The 27801-nt window shown below is 38.0% G+C and overlaps 1 protein-coding gene across 3 annotated transcripts in view; it reads left to right on the top strand.

The window, feature by feature from the left end:
- The window catches only part of HAPLN1 (hyaluronan and proteoglycan link protein 1), an 81193-nt gene that overhangs the window by 43672 nt on the left and 9720 nt on the right, over positions 1–27801 (top strand). For all 3 annotated transcript variants that reach the window (XM_027545672.1, XM_027545673.1, XM_027545674.1), the window contains one exon: positions 19325–19696. In XM_027545672.1, the coding sequence (XP_027401473.1) occupies positions 19325–19696 (372 nt within the window). The remainder of the gene's footprint in view (positions 1–19324; positions 19697–27801) is intronic.

The following is a 27801-nucleotide window of genomic DNA, read 5'->3' on the forward strand; positions in this document are numbered from 1 at the left end:
TCAAGGCTGTTTCCCAGAGACTTAAGACATTTACACATAGAGATTTCTGGTGAAGGATAACATCCTTTTAATGTCAAGTCAAAGTCAATTCAGCCAGAGTGTAATACCTAGTAATTGTTAACAACGGTTTTAAATCTCATGGAGAATAAACTTTAGCATTGGTTTTAAGTTATTACTAGACTAGATACCTGTTATATTATTAACTATGTATAATCATAAGGTCTAAATTTCATGCAGAGTATAAAAATATTTTAAAGTATATTAGCATTTTAAAAGTTATTCCTGAAAGAAGCCTATAAGTCAGATTCAAGTTTTCTCATCAAGAAAAACTTGTTTCTCCAGTCTTTCCATTCCCATATACTCTATTGAAATTTAGTGCAAAAGAATTGCTGACACAAGGTATCAAAATTATCCAGATTATTTGCCTACACTATCCTATTTTTTCAAAAATGACTTGCTAGTCCATTTCATTTTAATTGTAAAGTAATGTTCTTAGAAAGTTGCCCTGAGCTTTCAAGTAATAAAACTACAAGGTCTACATTTTGCTCGAGGAAGTTAACACGGAAATATGATTTGGGTCGATATTGTCATGCTATGTCCATAGTTGAAATTTATTTTAAAATTGCTCCAACTATTTGTTCCTCTTAGTTTCTATTCAATAAAATTTTTTCTTTTTTCTTTATTATAGCATTCAGATTGCACTTTCATGTTCTTGCCCTTCAGAGAAACACTTGCAAATATCTGCCATAATTTCAGGCATCTTTTATAACACAAAAATAAACTCATAGCACAGCAGGTAATCATTAAAGCAGACATCTTTCATTACTCACTTGAAATGCTGGATTATTTTGTTACATTTAAAACTTTTATTTATCAAACATGGCCCAGAAGGAATTTAAGGGAGCTGAAACTTTCATAAAATTTTATAAGAATTCTGCAATCAAATCATTAAATTAGTAATCTGAATCTCAAAGTCCTGAATCATACTGATAAGCAGTAAAAGTTCTGTCAGTAATAGAAAATTATTCAAAATTCATTTTACTGCAAAAACATCTTTTCTGTCTCTCATTTTCCATTAATTTTTAAAATTTTTGTACTGTTAAGTTCCCCAGGCACATCACCCTCAAATTCATCTTGGCTGCCTTGATAAAGATGCTGAACACTTTGTTAACATGTTCTTAACTCTTATGCATAAGAGTTACCTTAATTAGTTTTTCTGAAGATTTCTTTCTTATCTATGGGAAATTCTATAGATATATACACACAAAAAATTTTAATCTGGTTTTTAAAGAAAATCAGAATACCAGGGGGGAACATGGCAAGTATAGATTCCTATACAAAGAGTTTCTATTGAAAAGCATCTTTTTTGGTGATGAAAAAGGAAATTGTGCTAGCTTTCCATGGAGAAAGGAATAGTTTTAGAAAAAATTGCACTTAGACTAACTCACTCCAATTTTTTATTGAATCAATTTGATTACAAATTGATTCAATAAAAATGAGAAAGCAAACTACTTGTCCATGGAGTCTGCTAAAAATCTGTAATCAATTTATTCACTTATATATCATATACTGTTGGCAGTGTGGGGATAGTAATTTCCTCAAATACTTCTGCAGAAAGAGATAGCTACTGTTAATATTGTCTCTATAACAATCTCAACTAATGGAGTATTTTCCTCATTTCATGATGTGCCTCGTCAAACAATATCTGAATCCTTTGAAACTTGAGTTCATTAGGAAGAATTTTATATGGAATATTAAATCTCACAAAAGAACAATTTTTAAAATATTTAGATCTAGTCTAAAAATTCTTTATAGACTTTCAATTACCAGTAGAAGTTCAGAGATGATGAATATACTTTATAAAATACAATTTTTAAGAAAACATTTATATGGACAGCAGAGAAATTTTATGACCGTTTACTGTGAACCACAATAGTTATCCTGAGTACGTGGCTACCTGTTCTTCCCCACGTCAGTGATCGAGCGACGCCTGCCTCTGGTATTTCAGGTGCCGGCCTTCTGGTCACCAGTTTAAGATTTTTTCCCCTAATGCCACTTTCTGACTTTAGACCTTGGGCAATTCACTTAATCTCTTTCAGTCTCAGTTATCTCATCTATAAAACTGGACATAATCACTGTTTATTCCATAAAGCTTTATGAGAATTAAATTAGATAATACATAGGAAAGTGCTTAGTACCCAGCATACAATAAGCTCCCAGTAGATGAAAGTTGTTATTGCCACGTTGATTATTTCTTTATTGTCATGGAAAAAAGATTTTTAAATAAAAAAGGAACACAGACACTGGTGGGAAAAGCTCTTACTTTTCAAATTCATTTGCTAGCAGTAAGAACAATATCTTACTTTAGTGCTAATGAAATAAACATTTTATAAGTAGCCTTCTTTGCCCTTTTTAAATCGTACAATTTAAAGATTTCCCCAATGGTATTAAAATATTATCTGATCACTTTTACTTTCCTTGTAGAAACTGAATTTTTCCAAACTTAAGTAATATTCCCCTTAACATACATATCAGGTAAACACAACTAAGCTCCTTTAAATTTTTTAAAAGAATAAGAGGAAATCTTGGAGAGGAAAGCAGTTCCCTTCTTTATAATGTGCCCAAATGTGTGCTCAGTCATGTCTGACTCTGCCACCCTATGGACTGTAGCCCATCAGGCTTCTCTGGAACTTTTCAGGCCAGAATACTGGATTGGGTTACCATTTCCTACTCCAGGGGATTTTCCTGACCCAGGGATTGAACCTGTGTCTCTTGTGTCTCCTGCATTGGCAGGTAGATTCTTTACCACTGTGACACCCTTCGTTATAATAAGTGAAATTTATGGTCATTTGTCTTAAGAGATAAAGCAATTAGATTTTTTAAAGAAAGAGTTGTCAGAAGTTCATCTCTTTGTGAGTAGAAAAATTAATGCAGATCTAGAATCCCTTGCAGAAGTGGACACTCCCCACTCACTGTGGCTGTTTCCTTCTTCTTGTGTCCCAAACCACTCTTCCATCCCCGCTTAGCATTACTGTCAGCTTTGTCACACTCCAGCTAGACAGTAGTGCCTGGCACATAGTAGGTGCTGAATATATGTGATAAATACATGAATGAGTGTAATGAGATACTTATAAATTGCCACTATCATTACAGTTCAGTTCAGTTCAGTTCAGTCGCTCAGTCGTGTCCGACTCTTTGCGACCCCATGAATTGCAGCACTCCAGGCCTCCCTGTCCATCACCAACTCCTGGAGTTCACTCAGACTCACGTCCATCAAGTCGGTGATGCCATCCAGCCATCTCATCCTCTGTCGTCCCCTTCTCCTCCTGCCCCCAATCCCTCCCAGCATCAGGGTCTTTTCCAATGAGTCAACTCTTAGCATCAGGCAGCCAAAGTATTGGAGTTTCAGCTTCAGCATCAGTCCTTCCAATGAACACCCAGGACTGATCTCCTTTAGGACGGACTGGCTGTATCTCTTTACAGTCCAAGGGACTCTCAAGAGCCTTCTCCAACACCACAGTTCAAAGGCATCAATTATTCTGTGCTCAGCTTTCTTCACAGTCCAACTCTCACATCCATACATGACCACTGGAAAAACCACAGCCTTGACTAGACGGACCTTTGTTGGCAAAGTAATGTCTCTGCTTTTGAATATGCTATCTAGGTTGGTCATAACTTTCCTTCCAAGGAGTAAGCGTCTTTTAATTTCATGGCTGCAGTCACCATCTGCAGTGATTTTGGAGCCCCCCAAAATAAAGTCTGACACTGTTTCCACTGTTTCCCCGTCTATTTGCCATGAAGTGATGGAACCAGATGCCATGATCTTAGTTTTCTGAATGTTGAGCTTTAAGCCAACTTTTTCACTCTCCTCTTTCACTTTCATCATAACAAGCACCTCTTAAATCCCACAGCGTCCATGGCATTGAGTGACACATGACACGTTGTGTGGGCCTAGTATACATTAACTGGGTCACAGCTTTCATTCTGTCATGTTGGCATAAAGTAAATCATAGTTAACAGAATTTAATAACTTAAAAGGACTTTAATATAGATCATTGAGGTCAATATCCCATTGTACAAATTAGGAAATCAAGACCCAGAGCTTAAATGTTGCTTGGCCCAGGTTGCATGGCTGATGAGGAACAATTTCTCTTGCTAATTCCCTGCCCTTCCTCAAATTTAGGATCACTTTTCACCTTCTTAATGAACTCACCCTGCCTACCATGTTCTACCCTCCTCTGGCATCCCGATTTATCTCTGATCTCCTTTTCCTTTTCTCTCTAGTCTTGGATATCTACTTTACTTATTTTTACATAATTGTTTGTGTCCATCTCTGCCACAAGAACATAAATCAGCTCCAAGAGGGAAGGAATCTTCGTCCAATGCCTCCCTGTCACCTAAATTAATATTACTGGGCACGTAGTAGGTGATCAATATGCTCGTTGAATAAATTCAGGACCAAAATCCAGGAACTTTTCCTAATCAAGCCCAAGTCAGTCTTTGCAAATTGCAGGGAAGTTTTTAGTTTGTAGAATGAGAGGCAGCAGATAAGAGGATTCTGAGTTTGGGTAGCAAATTTTGTTTGGTTGCTTTTATGGCTCCCATACTGCACATAACATCTTACTTCCAGGAGAATCAACCAGAGGTAGGATGCAGCAATCCTCCTAATGTGGGCATGAAACTTTGAGGAATATTTGATTTACATGTGGTCACTGCAGTGCTATCATGTTCTTTATGTAATATCTGCAGAGTCAAGATCTGGTGGTGCAGAAAGGATCAAAAGTGAATTTAATAATGTATGATTGATCATACACTATCTACAGAGCCGGAGTTTGGTGGGAGAACTGGATATGTGTTCTCTCTTTCACTTAAAACTCGTTTGGACTCAGACTCTATGAGTCTGTTATTAAAAGTTAAATTATAATTTCTTTTTCTCTTTTTGAGGTATTATATACTATTTACAGCTACAAATGCAAAATCCATGAATGTCAACTACATTTTCCAAATTGCATTTAGCTAAATACATACACTATTAATAATACTATCTAGAAATTATTAGCTAAAAAATATCAGAGAATTTCATCATGAAACTATAAAAGTTAGCAACACCCTAATTCTAAAATTTCTTCTTAGTTTACTTTAGGATGTAAGATCAAATATACTAATAAGAACTTACTACATTAAACACAGGCTTATCATTTGATCAAAATAAGAATGTTACCATATATATAATAAACACAAAAGAATGAAAATGTATATACAGGCATATATACATATATATTTGCAAAATACTGCACAAATACACATATACTCCTCTTCAGCCTGCTGTATAACACAATACCATTGACTGGATCGCTTGTAAACAATAGAAATTTATTTCTCACAGTTCTAGAGGCTGGGAGTCCAAAATGATGATGCTGGCACATTTGGTGTCCAGTGAAAGTTGGCTTCCTAGTTCAGAGAGGGCCACCTTTTTTTATGTGTCCTCACCTGGCAGAAGAGGACAAGGGACCTATCCTGGGCCTCTTTTATAATGGTACTAATTCTGTTCGTGACGGCTCCACCCTCACAACCTAATCACCTCCAAAGGCCCACCTACAAATATCATCACGTTGGGAAGCAGCCTGCAATATATATGCACTGGGGAGAGGGGGTGGTGCACAAATGTTCGGTCTACAGCAAGCACCTAAATAGGCATTGGGAATAGAATGATGATCAGAACACAGTCTGTCTTCATCAAGTTTATGGTCTAGAGAAAGGCAGACATCGCTATGAATATAGAACTACTGACTGTGATAACTGCCATTCAACTAAGCAAAAACTATAGGTTGGTTGTAGGTTGATATATACTTTTGATAAAGCCTTTAATCTATATTCAGAAATATATATGTATACTTTCATGCCAACTTTGCATCTGATAGCCCATGGTGCAGTCTTCACATTTGTGTGTCTTTTGAAATAATTTACTCATTTGGGCATTTGTTAAACATTGGCCTTCTTTGTGCAAAACACTGAGTTATTCTCTGTAGGACAGACCATCTCCTCAATGAGCTCAACGACAATATTATTAGAGCATCAAAGGTGATAAAAAAAATTAAAATAAGTGTTATATAGAGGTGGAAATATGAAGAAAAGAATAGTTGCCAAACAAAAATATCTTATTATAAAACTGTATTCATACTCACCTTTTAAACCCATAAAATACCTTTTAAGAATATTTCTAATCTTGTTAGTAAGTAACCTAAAAGTCTGAATTCTGTGTTATTTATAAGGCATCCATTAAAACAATGAATTTTGGAATATTTCCAAGTATAAAAACCTATATTTAATAATATTTTCAGGTAGCAGCAAATTCACACTAAAGCAGTCATTACTTTCTCTGTTCCATTCTGGGGGCTGAAATTGGCAAATTATGTGGGAAGTCAATGATTATTTGGAAACTTTCCCAAAGCTTTTTTTCTTTTTCCCCAGAAAAAGTCAATTAAATAGAGAAGCATTGTTTTTTTTTTTTTTTGGTTGTAAGTGTACTAACCTATAACTTAATGCTTAATGTTAGAGTAATTTCAACATGCTATGTTTCTCTGACTTTCCCTGTTTCTCTGACTTGTTAGCAGGGGCTATCAAGAAAAAATAGATTTAGATTTCTTTGTTGTTTTGGTTCTTATTTTTAATATAAAATGGAAACTACTCTTTTCAGAATGTAGTTTGGAATACAAAAATCTATCAAAATACTAAAAAGTTAAAAATATTTAATTAAGAGATATCAAAGTGAAAATATCTGGTGGGGGGCAGAAATCTTTATGATATGAGCATTTTTATTTCAAAATGAAGACAGTGAAAGCACAAGAAATATATAAGTTCTATACAAATCACTCCAAAACACTGTGTGTATTTTGTATTGCTACAATGTGGTATATGCATGCATGCTTCCTGGTGTCCAACTCTTGGCACCCCATAAACTGTAGCCTGACAGATTCCTCTGTCCATGGGATTTCCAAGACAAGAATACTAGAATGGGTTGACATTTCCTTCTCCGGGGGATCTACCTGACCCAAGGATCAAACCCACATCTCCTGCATTGGCATCTGAGTTCTTTACCACTGCCCCACCTGAAAAGCCAATGGGGGAGTGGCACTAAATACACATGTCCTCAAAAATAATTATCAAATCACCAGTACAAATAGGAGCCATTTTAATGTTGTTTTAACTAAACATGTTGGTTGTTAACTTCAGTGCTTACTTGGAGACTAATTACCACATGTATAAGCTCCAAGTAGTACGTTTTTACATATTGGAGGATGGTGCTGTGAAGTGTGCTAAACACACTGAGTTAAACAATAATTTTACCTACCTTTTCCAAACACTGTCCACTCAAGCAAGACAAGGACATTAAGGATGAAAACACAGGAAGATCGTAGTCCATCGAGAACAAAAATAACAAAGCAAGTTAGAACTGGGAACATTTACTCCAGTAAAGTGTTCAGATGGGGTGAAGGAGGTGGACAGAAAGAAGAGTCCTATCTTATTTCTAAAGAATCATACATTTTAAATATCAATAGAAACACCATTGAAAACATATCCTTGAAGTGAGGAGATTTCTACTTCTAGAGGCTTCTGTTCGTAATGGTGGTGTTTGCCTGCTTGATTTTGAGCAAGGGTCTGATGTACTATGATTCTCATGTACAAAAGACCAAGTGGATACTGGATTATGATGGGTGAAGAGTAAAAGTGAGGAAACATTTAGAAGGGTCTTGAGGTAGTTTAGATGGGAAATCATGGTGGTGTGAACCAGGATGGGAACAGTGGAGGGGGATGAAGATGAGCCAATTTGGGGGAAGGGGGTGGAAGCGGAGACAGAGATGGCAGCACTTGATAATAGATTGCTGCTGCTGCTAAGTCACTTCAGTCGTGTCCAACTCTGTGCGACCCCATAGACAGCAGCCCACCAGGCTCCCCTGTCCCTGGGATTCTCCAGGCAAGAATGCTGGAGTGGGTTGCCATTTCCTTCTCCAAGATAATAGATTAGATGCAGAGATTAAGAGATTAAGCGAAAGGAAGGGTCACATCAAACACACCTTCTGAATTTTGGCTTGAACAAATGGATGGATGATGTAGGCATAAAATGAGTTGAGGAAGACTGGAAGAAGAACAAGTTTGGACTGGAGAGGAGGGCTCAAGTTATTTGTTTGGCATCGAATGTATAACCAGCAGGTAGTTGGATTTACTATTTCAGAGCTCAAGGAAAAGTATACTGGTAGAAAGCTTTGGGATCACCAGTACATAAATATGTATAACCATAGGACTAGATGAGATCACCTAAAGAAGGAGGAAATGCAGGCAGAGACAAGGAGATTGCCCTGGTCTGAAGTTTGGAAACCCTCAGCATCAACTGGGGGTGGGGGCAGGGGGGATGGTGGTGAAGGAGGTTACAAAGGTCACACATTCACCTCTTTGAGCCTAAATCCTGATCACTGATGTGTGGTCATTTTTTTCCCAGGTAGCTTTAAAAAATCTAAATGAATTGCAAGTGTTTAAAAATAGAATAGGAGATATTTGTCTTAAAATGTACATTTCTAGCATCTGCTGAAAATTTGAAAGTCCTGCTGTTTTTCAGGCTGCATTCTCTTTGGACATCAGTGGGAACCTTTAGCATGGAGCATGAGTGCCCAGCAATAGTACAGTCCCTTCCACTCCCTGTTATTTTCACTTCTCTCAGTCTTGCCTACCTGGGCATTTGTGTTCCATTTACCTTTCATTTTGTTTCAGCACTAAACTTAATAGTTGACACATTATAGGCTATTAATTCATGATCATTGATTAAGTAAAGAATCAACAGTTCCCTTTTGCCTCCAGAACTGACTCTGGGCAGTGTTATCCTGATGTTTTTCATACTAAGTGAAGACAGTAACCATAGCAATGTAGAAAACCAAAAGTGTCCTTTCTACAAATTACGGAGAACTTGACCTTACATTTCACCACAAAACGGAAGTAGTCTGAGCAGAGACAAGTAGATCCGGGCCCTTTACCACATGAAGACATGTTTCTAACAATTAGGGACTATGGTTAATTACAGCCTAATGAAGAAGAATGACACATGCTAATGTTTCAGTTTCTCCATACCCTTTGAAATAAGCCTGTATTACAGTTAAAATCCTGGAAAGCAGGTTTCTTCAAAGATTGTAATTCACTGTTAATGAAACAATTTTATTTTCGTATAACGTATTTCTTAATTTCTCAATGTGATAACTCAATTTGCTTTTATTCTGTCTCAAATAATGGAAATCAAATGCTATTTCATTATCCATAAATCATTGATAACATGGATAAATTTAAATTCTGAAAATTATTAACAAATGCAAACAGCTCTGGGTTGACACAGCTAGCATGACTGTCTCTAGTTTGGGGACCAGTTAGATTGAAGTTACCAATGGCAATAATACTGATAAATTAATATTAACATTTAAAACCACTTACTATGTGTGATTCACAATATAGAATATAGAATGCACAATAGAATGTGCATTACCTAGATCATCTCAGTCCGTCCTCCCCACCATGCTATATAAAAGTGGTTATCCTCACTGAAACTGTGTCATTTGGCTATTAAGTGGTAAAACTGATGTTCAAACTCAGGCAGGCTGATTCTTGTGCTCCTAACCCACCAGGAATCATACAACCTCCATCTAAGCCTTCTCTTAAAAACTTTTGAACAAAGCGGTAGGTAAAAACCGCTCCCATCTTGTTCCATTCAATTGATATAACTATGTTCCAGAAGAAATTAAATTACTATGAAAAAAGATCTGGTCTCAAGCCTTGGAGAAACTTGTCTCACAGGCTGCCGTAGTGATTCTGAAGGAAATTCGAGGAGCAAGGTGGGGATGACAGCTACATTTACGTACATTCCACACCTACCCCCAAATGAAGACTGTCTGGAACCCCAGAGAAAACTGAGGAAGAGGCAGGAAGAAGTCAGATTATACAGATATAGGTTTGGTTTTGTTTTTAAGGCTTTAAAGTGGTGGTCCTGAATTAAGCTCCTATGCTGTTAAGAACCACTAAGAAAATCACTGTAAGTTGATGAGGTACAAGTTTTTGGGAATCAGTACTTCTAGGAACTGTCTTCTGAAAGAGCACGGGAAAGAAGACAATGTTGAAAACAGAAGCTGGTTTGCATACCTAGCACACTTGGGACACTAAGTAAGTGTTTGTTAGTAAGAGCCAACCTTTACTGGGCACTCAGGGTGCCAGGCACCAGGTTAAGCTCTCAGTGTATGACCTCCTTTAATCCTCATGAGAACCCTGAGAGGAAGGTGACTTAACTCTATTTTACTGATGAGGAAACTGAAGCCATGCAAGAGGTATAATTCATAGGCTTAATCAATAAACTATAGCTTCTGAGATAACAGATGAAACAAGAATGAACGTGAAAAGACAAAAGCCCCAAAGAACTTAGTCAGCAGAACAGAGCTAAACACCCTCACCACACTTCTTACTCCTGGTCAAAACAGATGAAGAAAAAGTAAAAAGAGACAATATTTTTCAAGATAGTAACAGTTTGGGGTTTATATTTCAGAACACAGATGTTTGAACTATGTTCAATGGATGCCCTCAAGCTACTTGGAGGCTCTTGATGCCCATTTCCAGCAAAGAAGCTTACCTTTTTATAAGGCAAAAATTTGTCTAAGTTATCCTTTTTTGGCAGGGGGGCTGGGGATTTCCACTGTCTCTGAAAAAAACCTATAGGCTCTAACCATTATTTTTTCACTATAAAACTGGGATATGATAATAACGTGGTACACATATGTGATCAACATCACCCAAACAATACTATATTCTGGTGTTGGGCACTCATCACAGAATTGCTTTAGCTCTAAGGCAAGTGTTGGGCTGAACTTCATAGGCTTACAAGTCCTGCACTTGCCCAGCCTCAAGACTGAAGAAAAAGCCCAGAATCAGCAATAAAGTCATCAAAGTTTTAATGGATGAGGGAGTACATGTCTGAAGCAAGGTCCTAGAGCAACACCCCACTGTGTATGGCAGAGAGTGGACAGGACCTGGCTGTAGTCTTTGCTCCCAGGGATAAGGGAAGGTTACAGTTATAGGGGGAAGTAAAATCAGGTTGGTTCATTAGTTACCAGGGAAACCAGCAGAGGGGAATGCCTCTCACCTCCCCTTTGATAAGCTATCATGGTGGAGACATTCTGATCTAAAGCTAAAGCAATCATTAGCTGGGGTCTGGGGTAGCTAAGTAGGAGGGTCAGTCATGGAAGTAGGGTCTAGACGAAGCCAGCACTGGGGATATACAGAGAGCAAGAGAACAGCCATCTTGAGTGGCCTGACCATAACAGGAAGGAAGATGGATGTGGTCAATACCTAAGAGAATGCTCCACAGCACAGCACATCAGATAATACAGGTCACATGGCATGTAAGGAAACTGAAAACACAATTCCAGGTAATCTGGTTCAGCTGTAGACTGACAGGAACTAGCAGGGGACATAGACTATACAGGGGTTAAAGAGCAGGTAGGTACTGCAGAGAGTGGAAGGGTGTTGAGAGGAGTATGTTCTTGTAGCCTGTGAGACCAAAAGGCAGGGTCACAGAGGGTGAGAAACAGCAGTAATCACTTTACAGCAAAGAGTAACCTTCACTTACCTTATCTTTAGCTCTGGATTCTTCCTTTATAGTCGAAACGAGATGACAGTACCTTTGTCAGCAGCATCTTAAAGGATTGGGGGAAAAAATGAGATAAAACTTTCATGTTTTGAAGAACTGTTTAAAGATAATATTATAATTAACAGAGCCATAGGTCTTATACAAAATTATAATCCTGCAATTATAACAGTATACTACAATTCTAGTAACCAGCTTCTTGTCTGTATTTCTAGGCAAAGTTTTTTGATTATTTTGTTAATTAAATTCCCTCAACCATTTTATGTATTTTTATACCATTTATGTTTAGTGTGTGAGCAGGTGATACATACACACAGTTCAAAAGTTTTTAAAATATGGAAGTATAGTATACACTGTGAAAATCTCTCAGGGGTTCTCTACCCACGCAGCTACCTTATCTTCCCACAGGCTATCATGGTTATAAGTTTCTTGAGCTTCCTATGATTCCTTCAGGTATAGTTTAGTTTAGGCAAATATATGTATTTCTTTTGACTTCACACAAATGATAAGAAGTACACATAATCTTACAAGTCTTCAGATCAGTATTTGAACTCCAGATGAAAGTAAAGATGGCCTAGGAATAAATCCAACAGGATTGCAAACTCAGATCAACTCGTTGAGTGCAGAGGACAGAAATGATCCTCCTTAGAGCTTCTTTCTTACCCTTATCATGTTGTCCTTCCTGAAGAGCTGAGTCATAGAGACTCAGAGTTCTTACAGTCAGGAAGAGTTGGGGAAGAAACTAAAGCTCTGTCTGATAAACTAAAAGCAATTAGCCCTCCAAAAGGGCAGTAAAGGCTGGATGGTGGGGGAGAGGGGGGGAGCAGAGGGTGGCGACAGTGGGGTGAACCTTGTAAAAGTTTCTGATGCAAAGCTTACTAGACAGATCAGAATCAAGACCAAATGATGGGAGCTTCTGACTCCCAGTAAGCAGCTTCAGAAACAATTAGGTTTAATCTGGTCTGAAGGAAACAAAATACAATCATCCCTCAGTATCCACCAGGGATTGGTTCCAGGACTCACCTGAGGTACCAGAATCTTCAGATTCTCAAGTCCCTTATATAAAATGTTACAGTACTTGCACCTAACCTATACGCATCATCCCCTTATACTTTCCATCACCTCTAGATAACTTATAATACCTAAAAAAGTGTAAATATTATGCAAATAGCTCTAAATACAATGTAAATGCTATGTAAATACTTGCTGGGCACACAACAAATTCAAATGTTGCTTTTAGGAACTTCCTGGCATTTTTTAAAAAAACATTTTTTATCCCCAACTGGCTGAATCCCAAAAGAGGCACACTCAGATATGGAGGACTGACTGTAATTATAAAGAGTTAAAGGTTGTTTTTTTTTTTTTTTTAAGAGTTAAAGGTTAATGAGTAAGATAAATTTTTTCCTAAATTATATATCCTACTCAAATGTAATGTGTAAGATACCATGAGAGGTAAATGTCTAACTCATGTATTCTTTTTAACTATTGTGTCTTTAATACGTATATCTAGCTGTTTTTGTAAAAGTGTTTTCATCTTAGAGCTGTATTATGGTGTAAAGCTTGTGCAGGGGTCCGTGTCTACTACCATAGCTGAGTGCAGGCTCTGGGCAGCACTAGTCTAGTTCAGTCACAGACACTTATCGCAGGCCAGGCACTATTTTGATGCTGGAGGAACAATATAACAAGATATGCACTAGAGAGATTGTCATTAAACAGACAGAATGACTGTTTTCAGTAGACTCTGGTAAGCACAGGCATAAGGATACAAATCCAGCCTGGTTGCTCATCCTTGGGCAGGCTGGCTAGCCTAAGGGAAGTAACAGTTTCCAGAGTGTTAGTCTTACACATCTCAACCTATCACAGTGATAACAAATACCACAATATTAAGGAACCATTTTCAAACCCTTATGCAGCATTTTCAAATGACTCATTGTGGAGCTGGCACTTGAGTGTCTGCTGACTAGCTTGGGATATAAGGGAGGAATTAGTTTTCTGCTTGGAGTGATGAAAAGTTTTGGAAATAGATGGTGGTGGTGGTTGCACAATAGTGTGAGAATAATTAATAATGCTGAACTGTACACTTAAAGATGGTTAAAATGGCAAATTTTATGTTACATGTAAAAAATAAAAAATCAAATGATACTGGTAGAATTTTTCCTTGGGAGTGTTTTTTTATTCTTGTTTAGCCATCTGAAATATATTCCTCCATTTTGTCTGTTTGGATTCTTTTTACATTTTATTGGTCTAGAAAACCCAAGAGTTTGGAGGCTCCTTCATTATACACCAGTGAGAAAGTAACCGATACCAAAACTGGTTGTTTTGTAAAATCCAAAAGTTATTTATTTTTAAAAGACCAACTCTGACTCATAACACCTTTTCTTTTCTATTATCTCTATTTCCTTAGCAATGAACTGCCCCCCACCATGATTACACTTTTAACAGAACTAAGAACAATAGGTAATATTCCCATGCCCTATTTCTAAACTGTTTTTCTGCAACTATTTGTTTTTGTCCTATTGTTGAAAAGATTCCCTCTAAATCCCAGAGTGACACAGGGGTCAGTTGTTCAGTCATGCCATTGCTTCCATAATTTCATGAAATTGAATGATGTCCTCTAGACTTCACAGCAGAATTCATAAAATAATAATGAAGCCCTGCTGTTTTCCCTGGAGACAACTATGGTCCTGAAGGTCATCAAACCTTTTCAAGTCAATGTCATTGACACTCACGAATAAAAATATGAAGTTCCTGTGACTTACAGATAGACTTTTTAAAAAATTCGGTATCCCTAAAATGAGCACATATACGCTGCTTAGGTTTTTATAGTTAAAGAAAAATTTGAAGGGATAAGCAATATTCATTCTGATGATCAAGGTTTATTTTTACCTTTTGCATTTGATTTGCTTTTCAAGTGCCCTGTTGATTGAATAGTTTTGATTTAAACATTAATTTCAAATTAGTTCACGTTTTTTAATCCAAGAATCAGATTCAAATCTTAACTCTAGGCGCGACTGTGCAGTTTGTCTTCAGCATTATAGGTTCCCTTTGTTCCTGCCCTCCCCTTCTCCAGCTTAATGTGTTTCCTGGCTGATCCCTGTCATGACAACCTGCCAAAGGCAGCTGGATACAAATCTAAAGCTCAATGTTCTCATGACATAAACCTGTCATTCAAACAGCTAAGCCCTACCAGAGCCTGCAACAGAACCCAGAGTTCCTGACTCAATGGCCAGAGCTCTTGCCTACATCTTACCTGCCCTGCAATAGGCTACTCCCACCAGCAGTGTTCAATGCTTTATAATCTGCAGTGTTGAGCTTCTAAAATCACGCAGACTAATAAAAGGCATTGTTCTAAAGGTCATGTTGGGGATTTAGGTTAATGAACATTAATGGCCTTCAGTCACTCAACGTGTTATACATTACATATTTTTCATAGGGTTTTTTGAATTGCAGCCAGGGCTTCTGGCATCTTTTACCTCAGCACCCCAGCTGTCCAAAAAATAAGAATGGTAGAAATTTATACATTCTAGCAGTCTTGTTAGAAAAATTATTTTTGGTGTCTGCTTAGTTCTCACCATTATACCACATAAGTCATCATCTACTCACAATGCTAGAGTATAAGTAAATAGCACCTTAAAAAAATCAGAAGTTTATACTTCTAAAACACTACAAGATGATTTATAGTTAACCTCAGAAAAAAATTAGAAGTTTCAGTCTCTTAGACAAGACTTTTGATCTGTGCTTTAACTCTTTAATTTATAAAACACTCAGGCCTTGTATTCATTCTGGAATACCTTATGATTATGCTAAACCACACAATAATTTCCAAGTTTCCTATATAACACAGGTGGCATTGTATGTATTTTTTTACTCCACATGGTTCAAAACTTTATAATGGAACCATGGAAGGTTAATATATGTCAAAATTATATGTTATATCAGGCAGTATCATACTGGAAAAATATAGTGGAAAAACTATGCAGAGTAATAGTTTGGTCAGCCATTATTTTAAGTGCTTTCAGTGTCTCTTATGTCAACTATGCATAGTAGATATTACTATCCCTAATTCACATATAAAGAAATTGAGGCTTGGGGGTTATACACCTTGCTCAAAGCTAGAGAGCAAGAAACCGGAAGAGGTGAGGTTAGAACAAGGTCTCTGATACATCAAAGCCCTTGTTCCTAACTACTGTAATACCCCCTTAACCCAATCCATTTGGGCATTAGCTTTGACTTTAAAGTAAAAAGCATGAGAGAATCAACAATCCAATGAAAAAAATGAGCAGAAGACCTAAATAGATATTTCTCCAAAGAAGACATAAAGATGGACAAGAGGCACATGAAAAGATGTTAAACATTGGTAATTATTAGAGAAATGAAAATCAAAATTACAATGAGATATCACCTCATACCAGTCAAAATGGCTATCATCAAAAAATCTACAAACAATAAATGCTGGAGAGGGTGTGGAGAGAATGCTGGCAGGAATGTAAATTTATACAGCCACTATGGAGAACAGTATATAGAGTCCCTAAAAAACTAAAAATAGAGCTACTATATGATCCAGCAACCCCCCTATTCCTGGGCATATATCAGAGAAAAACATGGTCCAAAAGGCACTTAATATTCACTAAAGCACTGTTTACAATAGCTAAGCCATGGAAACCACCTAAATATCCAATAAAGAATGGATAAAGAATAAAGATAATGTGGTATATATATACAATGGATATTACTCAGCCATTTAAAAGAATGAAATTATGGTCATGTATGGATGTGAGAGTTGGACTGTGAAGAAGGCTGAGTGCCGAAGAATTGATGCTTTTGAACTGTGGTGTTGGAGAAGACTCTTGAGAGTCCCTTGGACTGAAGGAGATCCAACCAGTCCATTCTGAAGGAGATCAGCCCTGGGATTTCTTTGGAAGGAATGATGTTAAAGCTGAAACTCCAGTACTTTGGCCACCTCATGCGAAGAGTTGACTCATTGGAAAAGACTCTGATGCTGGGAGGGATTGGGGGCAGGAGGAGAAGGGGACAACAGAGGATGAGATGGCTGGATGGCATCACTGACTCGATGGACGTGAGTCTGAGTGAACTCCGGGAGTTGGTGGTGGACAGGGAGGCCTGGCGTGCTGTGATTCATGGGGTCGCAAAGAGTCGGACACGACTGAGCGACTGATCTGATCTGATCTAATCTGATGCCATTTGAAGCAAAATGGATGGACCTAGACCTTGTCATAAGACAGTAAGACAAAGAGAACTATCCTTATGATATCACTTATATGCAGGATCTAAAAAGAAATGATACAAATGAACTTAATTACAAAACAGAGACAAACTCACAGACTTAGAGAATGAACTTATGGTGGAAGGGTAGGGAAGAGGGATAGTTAGGGAATTGGGGATTGACATGTACACACTCTATATTTAAAATGGATAACCAGTAAGGATCTAATTGATAGCACATGGAACTCTGCTTGATATTAAGTAACTATCTAAATGGGAAAAGAATTTGAAAAAGAACAGACACATGTATATGTATAACTGAATTATTTTGCTGTATACCCGAAACTATCTAACATTGTTAATCAATTATGCTCCAATATAAGATAGAAGATTAAAAAAAAAAAAAACTTGAAAGAATCAGGTAACTTCAACTTTTTGAAGGTCTTACATGGGCTTCCCTTGTGGCTCAGCTGGTAAAAAATCCACCTGCAATGTGGGAGACCTGGGTTCAACCCCTGGGTTGGGAAAATCTGGAGAAGGGAAAGACTACCTACTCCGGTATTCTGGCCTGGAGAATTCCATGGATTGTATAGTCCATGGGGTCACAAAGAGTCGGACACAACTGAGCAACTTTGCCTTTCATTTCTCTTTCATGTCATGTCTCAAGTCCCATGATGGAAAGATCCAGCTCCAGGCATCCTCCCAAGGTACTGGGTAGATCCATGTAGGGCCTCAGGCATTGCTGAGCAACTTACTAAACAGCACTTTTTCCTCCTCCCAGAAAGAAGACACTAGAAATATTTAAGTAGAACATGGGTGTGGTCATTGAGGATATTGCAGGGGGAGTATCATACATACAGTAGAGTTGAATAGATTTACCTGTTATGTATTATAAATCTATGGGCCTAAATAAGAAGATGAAGAGAATCAAAGGAAATGCTTAATGAGCATTTTTTAAGCCAGAATTTTTTAAGCTGGATAATTAAGCCACTATCCTTTCATGTTTTTAAAACTATTCAAGGTAGGGCACTGATGGCTTTAAACTATTATGTTTCTGAAGATTAGAGCTAACATAAATATACATATTTTTTAATATTTTGATTGCTTTATAATAAAAATGGAAACAGTGTGTCCATTCTTGGACACTTTATTTTAAAATCTGAAAGTTACATATGCCATTAAATAACTAAGTTTTGAGGTCTGTCTGGAGATGACCAACTACTCTGCCTGATGACCTGTATACCATTAATGATTCATGACCAAGGTTGATTCAGAACCTCCAGCCTAAAGGAGGAAAGACTGCCTGAAAGGCAGCTTTGGCAGCCTTTGAAAGCTGTGTGTAGATGAGAGGGTATGTGCATCCAGGAGTTCTTGTAGCACTTTCTCATTTTCAAAACTTGCACATTCTCAAGAGAGCTCATCAAGGTCAAAAGCACAATGAGCGAACCAGGGGGAACCCCAGAGAAAGCCAAGATCTGAAAATAACAGCTGGCTATCCAGAGCCTGGCAGCCCTGCTGACTTGGCAGGCTAGGGATATCGCGGTGCTCTTGGGAAGGCAATAAAGTCCTTGGAGGAAGGAAGCTAAAGGGCAAGTCAAGGCAGAAGTGAAGTGAGAAGATTCTGTAAACCAAGACACAGAAAAAGCAGAAGGACAGTAGAAGGAGATTTAAGGGAATAAAGAACAAACAACTATCGGGTTAATTAGAAAAGAAATATAACTTTGGATACACTTTTACCATTCAAAGTTTGAGGAATATATTTCAAAATCTGGAGCTTTTTAAAAAACATCCACTAAAAATGCCTTTCTGAGGTCTAGCCTTTGTGTGAAAATAAAATACATACATGTTGCTTGAAATGCTCCAGAATGGTATATCACAGGTATGTATCTGAAGGCAGAGATGGGAGAACACTCTAAGTTCTTTGACCAGAACAGTTCAATGAACGTTAGTCTGTTACCATAAACTTTCCCCTAAATACAATACAGACTTATTGGATTAGAAAGTTCAGCTGAGGAAAGATCAATTTATACAATTTGAATTTTGGGGTTTATATCGATGAAATAATTATGGTTCCCCATCACTTCTCTTGGTCTTATTTCTACATTTTTATATTTAAATATAGAAAAAAATGGAATTTATGATGACATCCTCAAACTTCAGATGACTATAGAATCTTATAGCCAGTATTTCTCATTGATTGTCATGTACAACTTTCCCTTTCTTCAGTGGCTTAAAAGACATGACTACCTTGTAGAACCCCACTAGGTACTAGAGGTACCTTTCTCCGTAAGTCAAAGGAGGTCACTGCTCAACAAGGCAGAGAAGCTTATCTTCAATGCTACTCTTCACCAGATACCCTGTATAGGTAGTATGTTTCATATTATAAAAGTCTAAAAGCATATTAATTTTTTCTCTTTTTTTCAATTATAGCAGAAAATGGCCCCCGTCTACTGGTGGAAGCAGAACAAGCCAAGGTGTTCTCACGTAGAGGTGGCAATGTTACACTGCCATGTAAATTTTACCGAGACCCTACAGCATTTGGCTCAGGAACCCACAAAATCCGGATTAAGTGGACCAAGCTAACTTCAGATTACCTCAAGGAAGTGGATGTCTTTGTTTCCATGGGATACCACAAGAAAACCTATGGAGGCTACCATGGTAGAGTGTTTCTGAAAGGAGGCAGCGATAATGATGCTTCTCTGGTGATCACAGACCTTACTCTGGAGGATTATGGGAGATATAAGTGTGAGGTGATTGAAGGATTAGAAGATGATACTGCTGTGGTAGCATTAGATTTACAAGGTAAGTACGGTGTTAAACTTAGGAATGATAATTAATCATTGCTTTTTTTTCATGACAAGTAATGTCCAGTGATCACCCCAGTGCTGATATGAGGAACCAAAAGTCCATGTAAAGCATGTTTTTCTGTAATTTGCAGTCTGTCTACAAATCAAGCTTTCACATTTGAAATTTATACACAATGGTTATATGCAAAATTGAAGCTATTTACAAGTAGAAGAAATGTGCAGTGTAACTGAATTAACAATATTCAGGAACTGCCTTATGCCATTCAAAATTTAAATCTCATTACATAGTTATTAAGAAATGCAGAGTGGAGGCTTTTTATTATGCTTCTAAAATTGTCTCCGTTTCAAAATAATGGCGAGCTTGTGAAGGACATCTGCTAACTAAAATAAATTTAGTTGTATTCTGTAAAATAACTGTGAAAACTTAATTTAACAAAAAATAACCTCTAGATTTATTTAAATATTCTTGTAAAGAAGTAAATTTTTTAATGGTCCAGAGTCTCCTAGATACTGAATAGCAAATGGTCAAGGAATTTTGGAGGGAGTTTTATTTCTAAATATGCAGTACTTGCAGTAGGTTCAGCTTCCCTGGTGGCTCAGAGAGTAAAGAATCCGCCTATAATGTGGAAGACCCAGGTTCGATCCCTGGGTAGGGAGATCCCCTGGAGAAGGGAATGGCAACCCACTCCGGTATTCTTGCCTGGATAATCTCATGGACAGCGGAGTCTGGCAGGCTACAGTCCATGGGGTCACCAAGAGTCAGGCACGACTAAGCAACTAACACTCTCAACACTCTTAGTAGGTTTAAAGACCAAAATGTTTACAAAGCTAAACAATAAAATGTACCATCTTGCCTCTACCAAAGCCCTCTACACTTCTCCTTAGTTGATGATATAGCTCTAGACACTCTTCATTCATGAATTTGAGCATTTCTTTACATGAGAGAATAAATTTTGACTGCATTAATGGAATAGTCCTTCCTTATGTAAACCATAGGTGTATGTTTGCTATAAGTTCCTTTTACATTCTAGGACAGATTTGTGGCTTTTGGAAAAATATCTATTTTGTCCACTAGCATACCACTGAAGATGTGACCTTCTGAATCCGATAGAGTACCATTACATGCATACAGATTTATCAGCTTTGTGTGTCTGATACATTGCTTGATGTTGTAATGTGCATTTTTGTGACCTTTTCTTACTTGTAGTTCTTGGCTCCTGATTGCATGCCACCTTATACTTAGAGTGTTTATTGATTCACTTTAATATCCATGAACACTGGCATTATTAAAAATGAAAGAAACAGTTGGCTTAGAGAAGACAATAATCATCAAATATTAATTGAGGGTCACTTTCTTTTATCAAAGGGGCATCAGGCAATGGAAACTAGGAGGACTAAGATGGTCATGTTCGCCCCAGCTTTGTCAGTACATGTTTTGTAACCAGATCAAGTTACTTCTCCGTATTGCACATTGGCTTCCAATCTATGAACAATAGTTTGAACTATATTATCAATTGGTAGGTTTTCTTCTTAAAGTCCATGTTTATATACCACAGTATTTCCTAAACTTAACTCATATGCCCATGTTTGTTATCTCCTTACGCTTACTTAAAAATAAATTTTAAATAAATAGAAAACAACATAACTTGCCAGAAATAGAAGGAAACCAGAAAAATAAGTACAATGAATATAAGGTCTTTCTAAATTATAACTGCTTGATGATGGCTTTGAGTATGAAGCTTGCTGTCCTTTTGAAAAAGAGATTTAGCACATTTTAGAGGATAATACACTTGATAGTCAAACTGAGACTTCCTTTAAGACATACTTAGATATGTTGAAGGGGAATTGTAAGAAGAGTAATTTTTCCTATACAAGCCCTGCACCTTCCCAAATCTCCATGTTTTCCATGCTTTCAGGCTACTTCTTTACCATATAATTCATATGCATATGAGCTAAGTAAATGTGCCCAAGAGACCAATTTAATTGATAAATATTTTTTGAAGTGCTGTTTTTGTACCATGAGAAACAAAAAATTCTAAAACATGGTTCCTTTCATTCAACAATCTTACAATCCATTAAAGATAGTAAATACTTTAAAATAAGATGGAACTTGTTAAAGTAAGTAGGTACAAATTGCTCTAATCGTATCCATATTTATTTTGCTCACTTTCAGTAATGCCCCTGGACAGCTGAAACTTGGGAAAACTCCTTTCCAAAAGTAACATGGTTAGGAGTAAGAGCTAGGACTAGAATTTGATTCCAAGGGCACTCAATGAAGTCATTGCTTTTATCTACTATGATCTGGGGGTTTGCAGTAAGGAGAAAGTTTCTGTTGGGGTAGAAGAGTAGAGGTTTCAGAAAGGCACTGGTGTTTGACAGCCTCAGTTCTTCTGAAGCTTTCTAAAGATTCTTAAAGGCCCCAGAGTTATTTGGGAGATGATCAAGGGACTGTCTTTTAGTCATACTGCGTTAATTGGTGTGTCTATTACAGCTGCTTCTGTACTATAGGAAGAGTAGAAACAGTCATTAACCAGAGGATCTGCCTTAGAGTGACTGACATTTCCACATTTAACATTATCTACATGAATCATTTCTGAACAACTGGAAACAATGCAATCCTTTAAAAATAAGATCAAAAACCAATGCTACCCCTGAGCCTTATCCCCTCCACCCCCAGCTCTGATGTTCTCAGACCACAGATTTCTACTGTAACTCTAATCACATTTTTTTTTTGTAAATATTTGCAAACTTGTCCAACTTCACTTTTCACCTGCTAAATGGAATATAATGGTCATCTGAGTTAAATTCACCTATTCCAGTCCATTTGAGTTCACTGATTCCTAAAGTGTCAAGGTTCACTCTTGCCATCTCCTGTTTGACCACTTCCAATTTGCCTTGATTCATGGACCTAAGATTCCAGGTTCCTATGCAATATTGTTCTTCACAGCATCAGAGTTTACTTTTGTCATCAGTCACATCCACAACTGGGCACTGTTTTCATTTTGGCTCCGTCTCTTCATTCTTTCTGGAGTTGTTTCTCCACTCTTCTCCAGAAGCATATTGGGCATCTATTGACCTGGGGAGTTCATCTTTCAGTGTCATATCTTTTTGCCTTTTCATCTTGTTCATGGGGTTCTCAAGGCAAGAATACTGGTTTGCCATTCCCTTCTCCAGGAAATAGTTTATAAGTGAGTGAATGTTTGATACAATGGGTTTATACTTTCAATACAAAAAAGTCTGCATGCAAAAGAAGGGCCATGCATTGGAAAACACTCTAAAGGAAGAGACATTTGATATGGACCATGAGAGGTGAACTTTGTACCTTCATAGCATAGAGAGTATGACAAAATGGGAAAGAGAACATCACAGGTTGAAGGAGAAACTCTTCAAAGGCCAAAATGTGAGTAACAGATGCCACAGGTAGTTAGCATCCAGTTTGACTGATTTAACCCTCAGCATGGCAATAGGGTGGGATAAAATTTTTTAACTTTTCATTTTCACCAATTTCAAAAGTTTGAAAAAGGAGAAAGACTATGATGAAGAGTATAACGTATCTATATATATAATCATCCAGCTTCAAAAAGTGTCATCAGATAGCTAATCTTACTTTAGCCTGCTTTATCTACTCCAACTGAATAATTTTAAAGAAAAATCCAGGGTATTATTTTATCTATATATTTCAACATGAGATAAGAATTCATTTTAAAATAAAACTACAAAAATTTTAATGATAGCTACAGTGCCATAATAGAATAAAATCTGACGAACCGTGATTGCTAAGAACAGACACTATGAGGGACTTGACAATTTCAACCTCAGTTCAGTTCAGTCGCTCCATCATGTCCAACTCTTGGCGACCCCATGAATTGCAGCACGCCAGGCCTCCCTGTCCATCACCAACTCCCGGAGTTCACCGAGACTCACGTCCATCAAGTCAGTGATGCCATCCAGCCATCTCATCCTCTGTCGTCCCCCTTCTCCTCCTGCCCCCAATCCCTCCCAGCATCAGAGTCTTTTCCAATGAGTCAATTCTTTGCATGAGGTGGCCAAAGTACTGGAGTTTCAGCGCTAGCATCAGTCCTTCCAAAGAACACCCAGGACTGATCTCCTTTAGAATGGACTGGTTGGATCTCCTTGCAGTCCAAGGGACTCTCAAGAATCTTCTCCAACACCACAGTTCAAAAGCATCAATTCTTCGGTTCTCAGCTTTCTTCACAGTCCAACTCTCACATCCATACATGACCACTGGAAAAACCATAGCCTTGACTAGACGTACCTTTGTTGGCAAAGTAATGTCTCTGCTTTTGAATATGCTATCTAGGTTGGTCATAACTTTCCTTCCAAGGAGTAAGCGTCTTTTAATTTCATGGCTGCATTCACCATCAGCTGTGATTTTGGAGCCCCCCTCCCAAAAAAAGTCTGACACTGTTTCCACTGTTTCCCATGAAGTGATGGGACCAGATGCCATGATTTTTGTTTTCTGAATGTTGAGCTTTAAGCCAACTTTTTCGCTCTCCTCTTTCACTTTCATCGAGAGGCTTTTTAGTTCCTCTTCACTTTCTGCCATAAGGGTGGTGTCATCTGCATATCTGAGGTTATTGATATTTCTCCCAGCAATCTTGATTCCAGCTTGTGCTTCTTCCAGTCCAGTGTTTCTCATGATGTACTCTGCATATAAGTTAAATAAGTAGGGTGACCATATACAGCCTTGACGTACTCCTTTTCCTATTTGGAACCAGTCTGTTGTTCCATGTCCAGTTCTAACTGTTGCTTCCTGACCTGCATACAAATTTCTCAAGAGGCAGGTCAGGTGGTCTGGTATTCCCATCTCTTTCAGAATTTTCCACAGTTTATTGTGATCCACACAGTCAAAGGCTTTGACATAGTCAATAAAACAGAAATAGAAGTTTTTCTGGATCTTTCTTGTTTTTTTGATGATCCAGCAGATGTTGGCACTTTGATCTCTGGTTCCTCTGCCTTTTCTTAAACCAGCTTGAACATCTGGAAGCTCATGGTTCACGTATTGCTGAAGCCTGGCTTGGAGAATTTTGAGCATTACTTTACTAGCTTGTGAAATGAGTGCAATTGTGTGGTAGTTTGAGCATTCTTTGGCATTGCCTTTCTTTGGGATTAGAATGAAAACTGACCTTTTCCAATCCTGTGGCCACTGCTGAGTTTTCCAAATTTGCTGGCGTATTGAGTGCAGCACTTTCATAGCATCATCTTTCAGAATTTGAAAGAGCTCAACTGGAATTCCATCACCTCCACTAGCTTTGTTCGTAGTGATGCTTTCTAAGGCCCACTTGACTTCACATTCCAGGATGTCTGGCTCTAGGTCAGTGATCACACCATCGTGATTATCTGGGTCGTGAAGATCTTTTTTGTACAGTTCTTCTGTGTATTCTTGCCACCTCTTCTTAATATCATCTGCTTCTGTTAGGTCCATACCATTTCTGTCCTTTATCAAGCCCATCTTTGCATGAAATGTTCCCTTGGTATCTCTAATTTTCTTGAAGAGATCCCTAGTCTTTCCCATTCTGTTGTTTTCCTCTATTTCTTTGCATTGATTGCTGAGGAAGGCTTTCTTATCTCTTCTTGCTATTCTTTGGAACTCTGCATTCAGATGCTTATATCTTTCCTTTTCTCCTTTGCTTTGCTCTTCTCTTCTTTTCACAGCTATTTGTAAGGCCTCCCCAGACAGCCATTTTGCTTTTTTGCATTTCTTTTTCTTGGGGATGGTCTTGATCCCTGTCTCCTGTACAATGTCACGAACTTCTGTCCATAGTTCATCAGGCACTCTATCTATCAGATCTAGTCCCTTAAATCTATTTCATTTCCACTATATAATCATAAAGGATTTGATTTAGATCATACCTCAATGGTCTAGTGGGTTTCCCTACTTTCTTCAATTTAAGTTTGTATTTGGCAATAAGGAGTTCATGATCTGAGCCACAGTCAGCTCCTTGTCTTGTTTTGCTGACTGTATACAGCTTCTCCATCTTTGGCTGCAAAGAATATAATCAGTCTGATTTCAATGTTGACCTTATGGTGATGTCCATGTGTAGAGCCTTCTCTTATGTTGTTGGAAGAGGGTGTTTGCTATGACCAGGGTGTTCTCTTGGCAAAACTCTATTAACATTTGTTCTGCTTCATTCCATATTCCAAGGCCAAATTTGCCTATTACTCCAGGTGTTTCTTGACTTCCTACTTTTGCATTCCAGTCCCCTATAATGAAAAGGACATCTTTTTTGGGTGTTAGTTCTAAAAGGTCTTGTAGGTCTTCATAGAACTGTTCAACTTCAGCTTCTTCAGCGTTACTGGCTGGGCATAGACTTGGATTACCATGATATTGAATGGTTTGCCTTGGAAACGAACAGAGATCATTCTGTCATTTTTGAGATTGCATCCAAGTACTGCATTTCAGACTCTTTTGTTGACCATGATGGCTACTCCATTTCTTCTAAGGGATTCCTGCCAACAGTAGTAGATATAATGATCATCTGAGTCTTGGGTAAATGCTCACAGTGCAGCAATTATATACATAAGAATTGGAAGGCTATGGTAAACCACATGCAGCAGAAGAAATACCTTGTGGTTATCATTTATTAGCTCTTACAGTGTCAGACTTTATTTTGGGGGGCTCCAAAATCACTGCAGATGGTGACTGCAACCATGAAATTAAAAGACGCTTACTCCTTGGAAGGAAAGTTATGACCAACCTAGACAGCATATTCAAAAGCAGAGACATTACTTTGCCAACAAATGTTCATCTAGTTAAGGCTATGGTTTTTTCCTGTGGTCATGTATGGATGTGAGAGTTGGACTGTGAAGAAGGCTGAGCGCCAAAGAATTGATGCTTTTGAACTGTGGTATTGGAGAAGATTCTTGAGAGTCCCTTGGACTGCAAGGAGATCCAACCAGTCCATTCTGAAGGAGATCAGCCCTGGGATTTCTTTGGAAGGAATGATGCTAAAGCTGAAACTCCAGTACTTTGGCCACCTCATGCAAAGAGTTGACTCATTGGAAAAGACTCTGATGCTGGGAGGGATTGGGGGCAGGAGGAGAAGGGGACGACAGAGGATGAGGTGGCTGGATGGCATCACTGACTTGATGGATGTGAGTCTGGGTGAACTCCGGGAGTTGGTGATGGACAGGTAGGCCTGGCGTGCTGGGATTCATGGGCTTGCAAAGAGTAGGACACGACTGAGCGACTGAACTGAACTGAACTGAATTCCAGGTTCTGACCTTTTTTCACTATCAATTACATCCTTACTAGGGTCATCACCAAATCAGGCAAGTTCTGCTTAAGCTCCTTGTCAATCTTCTAACATGCATAAATAAGACTAAGGAAGTGTATCATTTTAAATGTCATAATTAAGCTGCCTTTCCAACTGTAATTGTACAATGTCTTTAATCATATTAGCCCTTTAATACCAGATTAAATGCTATGTTGTTCAAAAAATTTTCCCAATTAGAAAAAAAATCGTTCTACTTCAAGATGCCAAAATTGTATGGTTTGTATTTATAAGATTCTGTTCTGTCTTGGCGGAGAAGGCAATGTCAACCCACTCCAGTATTCTTGCCTGGAGAATCCCAGGGATGGGAGAGCCTGGTGGGCTGCCATCTATGGGGTCACACAGAGTCGGACACAGCTAAAGCGACTTAGCAGCACCAGCACCAGCATTCTGTCTTGGAGTCAGATTTTTATATGTGTGTGTGTGTGTATACACACATACAATCATGGAGTCTTTGCAGAAAAACACCATCCCCCAAACTCAAGGTATCCTAGAGTATTCAGTATAATGCCTGCTCTTAGTTGTATTTTAAAGTCTGTTTTTCAAATCACACAGATTTTTTTTTTTAAAGTAAACCCTTTTGAAAAACTGACCTACATATGAGTTGGAATTAGCTGTGGAAGCATAATTTTTTTCATGTAGAATCTTGGATAGGGTAAAGCCCTCTGATTACTACCAAATTACCCACATTGCTAGAAACAACATCCAGCAAGAGGTAAGCCTTATATAACAAGGAAAGTGTCCCCAGAAATTCATGAGTAGCTTGGCTTACAGAATTCATTTGAGCAATTGATAAATATATAGA

This window comes from Bos indicus x Bos taurus, chromosome 7 (assembly GCF_003369695.1).
Source record: "Bos indicus x Bos taurus breed Angus x Brahman F1 hybrid chromosome 7, Bos_hybrid_MaternalHap_v2.0, whole genome shotgun sequence".
In the NCBI taxonomy this organism is placed as follows: domain Eukaryota; kingdom Metazoa; phylum Chordata; class Mammalia; order Artiodactyla; family Bovidae; genus Bos; species Bos indicus x Bos taurus.